The following is an 8824-nucleotide window of genomic DNA, read 5'->3' as shown; positions in this document are numbered from 1 at the left end:
GGCCTAAAGTCACAACGTAAATTGCGACTTTTGGGCCCTTTTGCGACTTTTCTACATCAGAAAACTGGCATAGAAATGTTGATATATATCCCTCCCTGCGAGGGCGCTAATGGCAGCTGCAGTCCCTGGGATTTGTGTTTGTAATGGACCCATTTTACAAAGTATAACCATGTTTGGGGCTCGTTTAAAAAAAATAACAAAAAAAAACAAGAATAAAGTGCAGGACTATAAGTGACTGGGGAGGTGCTAGCGGCGGGCGTCACTGAGGGGAGGGAGGACGCTTCCTGCCTGTTGCTGAGAGGAAGTTTGGGAGCCCTCACTACATGCAGCTCTGCACGGACACTAACCCGGAGGTGGAGAGCGGCAGGGATGGTATGGAAGTAGCGGCTGCCCTTCATCGTAGAGCATACATGCGGAACATGGCGGTTTCCTGTTAGCGCTGTGCAGTGTATTATACATGCCCCAAATGGAGATGCAGAGTCTGCGCCTGCTGGGTGAGCTACCCGCTGAGGAGAACGCTGCTGCGTATGAGCCGAGTCCTCCGCAACGAGTCGGCGGTGAAGCTGAGCGCCCACCGGGTCCGCCTCATGACTGGACTGCTACTATGAACGACCATGACTGGGAGGAGGAACAAGCCCCGGGAAGTGCACTGGAAGCGTTCACAGTGCAGTGCCAGGAGCAAGCAGCACTGCACGGCGCAGCACCTGAGTGTAGCGACCTGCTGGAGCAGGAATCTAACCCGGGAGAACTGCTGAGGAAACTGAGCGCCTTGCACCTGGCTGAGCAAGAAGAGCCGTCCATACAGGAGCAAAGGTGTAGTGAAGGTAGAAGGATGACACCGTCCATGCGCAATCACGTAGATGCCAAGCTGCACTTTCCTGATTCCAGGTACCCAGAGCCCCTGAGCACAGAAGAGTCTCCCCGCAGGAGGGCACGGTCCCTGCCATGGAACTCTATCCCGGAGGCTGATATTGAGGAGGACGACGACTCTCTCATGTGTTGCTGCAAGTTAAAGAAGAAGGTGCAGTTTGCGGATTCGCTTGGCTTATGCCTCGCCAGTATCAAACACTTTCTGCCCTCTGATGAGCCCCTGGTACCCCAGGCTGTATTAGCCCGGCTGCAGAGTTACCCCCCAACCGTGGCTGTGCCAAGGCACGAGCTTAATTTGCTCGAGGAAAGGTGTATTTCAGAGTGCCCCCTCTCTGCAGAGCTGCTGGCAAGGCTGGATGAGCTGAGGGTGTGTCTGGAGCAGGTGTCTGCCTCCCCTTGGGGGGTAAACGGCTATGTCTTGGTGAAGGACCCAGGAGAGAATGACCAGGTTAAAATTCGATACACTTTCAATCAGTGGCTGTCTTTCTTGGACTGCCCAGCATCTGCTGCCCAGCAAAGTCCTGCTGTGTGCTCTGCCCCTGGCACTCGACGCTTCCACTTTAGTCTGTGTTACCCACCCTCTACCTCTCTCATACACTTTGCCATATGCTTCTCTACAGGCCATGGGCAAGAAATCTGGGACAACAACCAGGGGGCGAACTACACGGTGAGCTGTCAGCGGAACATGTTGCCGGAAGTCCAGCCTTCAAGTTTAGAGCAGGAGGAGAGTGAGGGTCCCCGGCTTTGGTAGCACACAGCAATGTCACTTACAGCAAACACACTCGCTTCTGAAAGGGTTAACTGGTCGATGCATATCCCCTCTGAGACTCACGATGGCAATGACTGGGCCAGTGCCCAGCAGAAGAGCACCTTCTACACATTTAGGCTGGCAGCTGCTTGGTTCCCCTCGCCCTGATCTACTGCACTGTATAATGGAGAAGTGTCGTCCCCCCCCCCCCCCACTCCCCCCGCTTCCAGGCAATGTGTGCAACCCTTTACTTCACATAGCAGTTGTGAAATCTACTACACAATACGGTTTATAGAAGCCGCACAGGAATATAAGGGAGACTCGCGGATTCTGACACCTGAAGGCTTCAGTGGAGTATGACAATGACACATGATCCGTTGAGGACAGTGGGACATTGTTAAGTAAAATGTTGACATCTCTTTGTGTAATATCGTATCGATGCTCAGGATGAGGTTAATTTCAACTATTTCTCTACTTTTAAAACCTGGTGATGAAATTGTGCACATAATCTGTAGATCGTCTGGTGGTAATATAGTAATTTATTAGAGGATGATGGAATAAAAATTCTTCTATGGAGACGGAGGATGGCACTTAACATTTCCCCTTGGCACATCAATTTAAATGGGAAGTCCTAGAATGTATTCCGTTTTTATTTCCTCTCTAGCGACCATCATCCTTCTCAAGATAGTATTAATATTAAGAGCATTTCTCCCAAAAATAAGAAAACTTCTCTCCGGCCTTGAGATGTCTTCTGTCAAATTGTTAAAACGTTTTATTCACCTGTTTGCTGATACGTGTATCTAGGAATGACGACCAATGTGACCACCATTACCGCTCATACAGGGGCATCACCCAACTTTCCTACACTGACGTACCTGCATAGCTAAGCAGCAGTATGGCCAGAATAACTGTATAGGCAAATTTGCCATTCGGTACTAGAAAAAGATGGGTGACAAATTGTGGGAACTGTACTGGTGGCCTTATTTGTTGTCCCTTTTTCCACTTTCCCAGGATATAAGGAAGAAATGGGGAGCGTATCCAGGACAACTCGGGGACATTTATCTTGGGGGGATTTACTCAGAGCAGTGTCATAAGGGCGGCTCTGTGAGATGTTTGCTTGTTGGGAATGGTCATTGGCACTGTGATTCTATACAAGAGGCTTGCGCAGTTTTGTATGAGATTTGTGTTCATCCTATGGGGTGTTACATTGTATGCACTTTACAGTATTCCTTTAATCTATGCACTTTCCTATTTTTACAGAATTAAAGTCCTGCTTCTCCTGCAATGTTTCACGGTTCAATGTCTGTGTTTGATGTAACGAGGCCAAGGTTTACCAATCTACTCTTTGTTTTCGCGAAATAAGAGACTCATTGGTGGTTTGCACTAGTTTTACTGTGTGTTTATAGAAAAGCGAGATGGGCACACAGCCAATTTTCTATTTACAGTCTCCAGTGCTGTACTCCATAAAGCTGCCAAGTTTTCATTACTAAATCATGACTTGTAGTGCCTCTCGTCTCCCAGTTCCCAAACAGGAGCAGGTCGTCTGCAACTTTTGCCCTGATTTATGACATTTGCTGTATCAACAACCACCATATACTGTAAAACCTATTCAGATGCTATGAATGTGTTATATAAGGAGTCGTTTCCAACCTACTATAAATTTTAGGTGTTCCAAAATGAATATTATTTGATTTGCTTGAACAAAAATGTAAATTGTAGCTTATATGGAGCGCCTCTGACTAATCAGATAAAAATAGGTTTTTAGACTGAACACCTGTAACAATTCTGTATCTGGAACTCCTTTCCCAGCCAATCCAGAAGCCGACACGTAGACATTGTAGTCCTCAGTATCCGTTCTCATGTCCTTGAGGCAGCTCGGTGTGAAGGAGGAGATCTTGGGGCCCTTGCTAGCATGCTTGATAGTTATATTTTTCAAGGCCGAATATGATACCACAGAAAAATGTTACTGGCCGTCAGTGGGGATAGAATAGTATTTGTGTACCCAAGCGACAGGTTCTTTAACCCTTTCCTGCCGCCACCATTTTTTTTATATATTTTTTTCCATTTTAGTTCCCTCCCCACCTTCCAAAAGCCATAACTTTCTTATTTTTCCATCAATATTGCCGTATGGGGGCTTGTTTTTCGTAAATTTTCACGCCACCGTTTATTGTACCATATAATGGATTGGGAAAGTGGGGAGAAAATATTTGTGGGGTGGAATAGGAAAAAAAACGTGATTCCTCAACCTTCTGGGGGGGGGTTTGTTTTTACGGTGTTCACCGTGCGGTAAAAACGACACTTTAAACTGTAGCTAAACGTTTTTACAAACTTCTGAAGTCATAGTGACATGTCAGAAGTTTGTATTGGTGGGGGTCCGAGCACTGATACCCCAACCAATTGCTAGAACGAAGCAGCTGAAGCGCTCGTGTGAGCGCTCAACCGCTTCGTGTCTGTTCGGCTTTTCCCGTAAATAAATGTATCGGTGTACGGACTCAACAGAAAGTCTATGAGCCCATACTTCGGCTTTTTCCAGAAAGACAATGTATCGGACAGACATGAAGCGGCTGAGCGCTCACACGAGTGCTTCAGCTGCTTCGTTCTAGCCATTGGTGGGGGTCTCAGTGCTTGGACCCCCACCAATCAACATTTCTGACATGTCACTATGATGTGTCAGAAGTTTGTCAAACGTTTAGCTACACTTTAACTTTATTGTGTGGGTCAATGTGATTACAGTGATGCCAATTTTTTTTTTTTTTATGTTTTATTACTTTTAAAAGGAAAAAGCTGATTGTTTAAAATACAATTTTGAGTTTTGTCCCCACATTCTGAGAGCCATAACGATTTTTTTTTTTTTACATTTTTCCGTCCATTGAGCTGTATGAGGGCTTATTTTTTTCTGGGGGCGAGTTGTAGTTATGTACTATTTTGGAGTACATGAAATGTTTTGATCACCTTTTATTCCATTTTTGTTTGTTGGAGATGAAGTGACTAAAAAACAGCCATTCTAGTGATTTTTTTTTTATTTTTATTTTTTTTACTGCGTTTAACGTGTGGGCTAAAGATGTATTGTAGTAATACAGACTTTTACGGACAAGTCTATGCCAGTTAAGTTTAATTTCTTTTATTTATTTTTTTTGTGCTTGAGGGAAAATGGGAAAAGGTTTTTTGTTTTTTTTTAACTTTTAAAAAAAATAAAAAATTAAAAATGATTTATTTAAAAAACTTTATTTTACAGTTTTTAAAAAATACAATTTTGTATTCGTCCCTCTAGGGGACTTGAACTAGCAATCGTTGAATCGCTTGCAAGATATACTGCAGTACCAATGTATTGCAGTATATTGTGATACTGACAGTCTCCAATGAAGCCCTGCTGGAGGCAGGACTTCATAGGAGTACAAAGATGGCAGACTTGGGGGGCCTTCATTAGGTCCCCAGGCTGCCATGCCAACCAATGGAACCGCCCTATCGCGTCACAAGGGGGGCTGTTGAAATGTTACAGGCGGCCGTCCCCCTGTTTCTAGACACTTAAATGCTGCGGTCGCTATTCGCTGCATTTAACAGGTTAAATGTGCGGGATCCCGCTCGTTACCCTAAAGCGTCAGATGTAACACACATCTGACACGCTCGTTCTATATATACACGGTGGATGTCGGGCAGGGGTTAAACTGCAAAATATATTTCTTTAACCCCTAGGAATTTTGGGAATTTCGCTTTCGTTTCTTTCCTCTCCACCTTCCAAAAGCCATAACTTTAAATTTTTGGTCGCTATTGCCCTATAGGGGCTTGTTTTTTGCAGGATGAGTTGTAGTATTTCCCGGCACCATTTATGTACCATATAATGTAGTGGAAATTTGGGAAACCTTTCTTTGTGGGGTAAAATGGAAAGCGATTCCTCCATTGTTTTTTGGATTAAAGTTTACAGCGTTTACTGTGCGATAAAAAACATGTTAACTTTTTAACCCCTTCAGGACACAGCCTGTTTTGGCCTTGTGGACGCAGGCGATTTTTTCAAATCTGACGTGTCATTTTATGTGGTAATAGCTTGGGAATGCTTTTACCTATCCAAGCAATTATGAGATTTTTTTCTCGTGACATATTGTACTTTACGTCTGTGAAAAAATTTGGTCGATAAATTCAGTATTTATTTGTGAAAAACACAAATATTTAGAGAAAATTTGCAAAAAATTTAATTTTTCAAAATTTGAATGTATCTGCTTGCAAAACAGATATTAATACCACACACAATAGTTACTAGTTAACATTCCCCATATGTCTACTTTATGTTGGCATAGTTTTTTTTGAACATCCTTTTATTTTTCTAGGACGTTACAAGGCTTAGATCTTTAGCAGCAATTTCTCACATTTTCAAGAAGTTTCCAAAACCTATTTTTTCATGGACCAGTTCAGTTCTGAAGTGGCATTGAGGGCCTTATATATTAGAAACTCCCCATAATTCACCCCATTTTAAAAACTTCACCCCTCAAAGTATTCAAAACAGCATTCAGAAAGTTTCTTAACCCTTTAGACATTTCACAGGAATTAAAGCAATGTAGAGGTGTAATTTACAAATGTAATTTTTTTTGCAGAAATTCATTTGTAATAGAAAAATTTCTGTAACACAGAAGGTTTTACCAGAGAAACGCAACTCAATATTTGTTGCCCAGATTCTGCAGTTTTTAGAAATATCCCACATGTGACCCTAGTGTGATAATGGACTGAAGCACAGACCTCAGAAGCAAAGGAGCACCTAGAGGATTTTGAAGCCTCCTTTTTATTACAATATATTTGTCCGGTTTGAAGAGGTCTTGTGGTACCTAAACAGTGGAAACCCCCACAAAGTGACCCCATTTTGGAAACTACACCCCTCAAGGAATTTATCTAGTTGTATAGTGAGCATTTTAACCCCACAGGTTTTTTGCTGAATTTATTGGTGTACGGGTATGTGCACACGATAGCAGGCATTTACGTGTGAAAAGACAGACTGTTTTCAAGAGAAAACAGCTGCCTCATTTCACACGTAAATGCTCCTCCTCGCATTTTGTGAGGCGTCTGAGACGCTCGTAAATCTTGAGCTGCTCTTCATTGAGTTCAATGAAGAACGGCTCAAATTACGTTGCAAAGAAGTGCCCTGCACTTCTTTGCCGAGGCAGTCAATTTACGCGTCGTCGTTTGACAGCTGTCAAACGACGACGCATAAATGACAGGTCGTCTGCACAGTACGTCGGCAAACCCATTCAAATGAATAGGCAGATGTTTGCCGACGTATTGTAGCCCTATTTTCAGGCGTAAATCAAGGCATAATACGCCTCGTTTACGCCTGAAAATAGGTCGTGTGAACCCAGCCTTAGTCTGTGAAAATGAAAATCTACATTTCTTCTGAAGAAACATAGACATTTTTAATTTTTGCAAGGAATAAAGGAGAAAAAGCACCCCAACATTTGTAAAGAAATTTATCCTGATTACGGCAATACCCCATATTTGGTCATAAACATATATTTGAACACATTACAGCCCTCAAAAGGGAAGGAGCGCCATTTGGATTTTGGAGCTCAAATTTTGCTATAATGGTTTTCGGTGCCATGTCCCATTTGCAACGCCCTGGAGGGACCAAAACAGCAGAAACCCCCCAAAAGTGACCCCATTCACTATCAGAATCCAAGAGAGCAAATGCCTCTTCAGTGGTATATAACTTGCGTGCCATTTTTTTACGTATTTTTTTTTTTATTAAAACTGTTAAAAAAAAATAACAGAGAAAAAGTCCACTAATCCATTGAACAACCCTAAGGCCCTGTTCACGCTGAGTTTTTTTACGAGTTTTTCGGCGCGGTGCACAATGCAAATAAATATATATAATTTTGACTATGTGATTTTCTGTTGTTTTTTTTTATATAATCTATCTCTCACTAGTAAAATTAGCCTAGCCTAAAAATTCTAGACTGTTCATGTCTTTGACAGTGGGCAAACTTACAAAATCAGCAAGGGATCAAATACTTATTTCCTTCACTGTATATAGTGATAGAAGAGGAGAATTCTGTTCTATGTGTGCAGAGTATAGAAAACATGATACCGTGTTTCCCCGATAGTAAGACACCCCCGATTGTAAGACGTATCGGGGGTTTCAGGGGGTCGGCTAATATAAGCCGTACCCCGAAAGTAAGACATATGTCTTACTTTCGGGAAAACACGGGGGTATTGCCGCCTCCTGCCCACTTCCGCGCCGCCCCCCTCTCCATACGTCACCGCGCCGGATATATCCGTCCTCAGCAGCTGCTAGTTCGCGCAGGAGGACGGATATATCCGTCCTGTGATGGCGCGGGTACTGAGACTGTACCCACGCGATCAGCGGCAGGAGCACGGCTGTTATACACAGCCTGGCTCCTGCTGCAACTGCCGGAATTGAAGCGCGCGCCGATTCCGGCAGTTTAACCCATTAAATGCCGCTGTCAATAGTGACAGCGGCATTTAATGTGTTTGACAGAGGGGGGAGCTCCCTCTGTCACCCGATCGGCGCCCCCGCAAACAAATCGCGGGTCGCCGTCGGGTTTCCATGACAGCCGGGGGTCTAACAAAGACCCCCAGGTCTGCCTTCAGCATCTGCCTGTTAGGCGATGCCGGAGGCATGACCTAATAGGTTGCCTGTCAGTTTTACACTGACAGGCAATAATGCTTTGGTATACTAAGTATACCAAAGCATTATATATGCGATCGGCACATCGCATAGTGAAGTCCCCTGGTGGGACTAAAAAAAAAATGTAAAACAGTTAAATAAAGTTTGTGAAAAAAAAAAATAATTCGACAATTTTTTTTTAAATATAAGACATACCCCGAAAGTAAGACATAGTGGGGCTTTTGGGGATAAAAAGAAACACGGGGAAACACGGTAGTAGTAAGGCTGCGCCAACTAGCTCAGAGAAGAATGAGAATTAGAGATAGAGGCGGCAGAGGGGAAAACCGCTATAAAATGCCATACAAGTCATATAATGGGCAGGAATAGTTATTCTTAATGAACCTACATAACTGCTTATTCTAAAACTTCCCCTGAAAAGTTATGTATGATTTTTGTACCTGGTTTCATATTAAATAATAGATTACACTTCCCAAAAAAAGATGTTTCTGAAGAGCACATGATGAGGATTGGAAACAGTGGTTGGTCTTGAAAGCTGAGTGCAGCAGTCAATCACACGAACATCCCTTAAAAACTGGAAG

General features: G+C 43.3%; 1 protein-coding gene across 1 annotated transcript; it reads left to right on the top strand.

Annotated features, from left to right (window-relative positions):
• Positions 1-262: 262 nt before the first annotated feature.
• On the top strand, positions 263-2903 carry PPP1R3G (protein phosphatase 1 regulatory subunit 3G). Its single transcript, XM_075828452.1, has one exon. It carries the CDS (start codon positions 458-460, stop codon positions 1619-1621), a length of 1164 nt encoding a protein of 387 aa, XP_075684567.1. The 5' UTR covers positions 263-457; the 3' UTR covers positions 1622-2903.
• The last annotated feature ends 5921 nt before the right edge of the window (positions 2904-8824 follow it).

This window comes from Rhinoderma darwinii, chromosome 5 (assembly GCF_050947455.1).
Source record: "Rhinoderma darwinii isolate aRhiDar2 chromosome 5, aRhiDar2.hap1, whole genome shotgun sequence".
NCBI lineage: Eukaryota > Metazoa > Chordata > Amphibia > Anura > Rhinodermatidae > Rhinoderma > Rhinoderma darwinii.
This window is presented reverse-complemented; position numbering and strand designations above follow the sequence as displayed.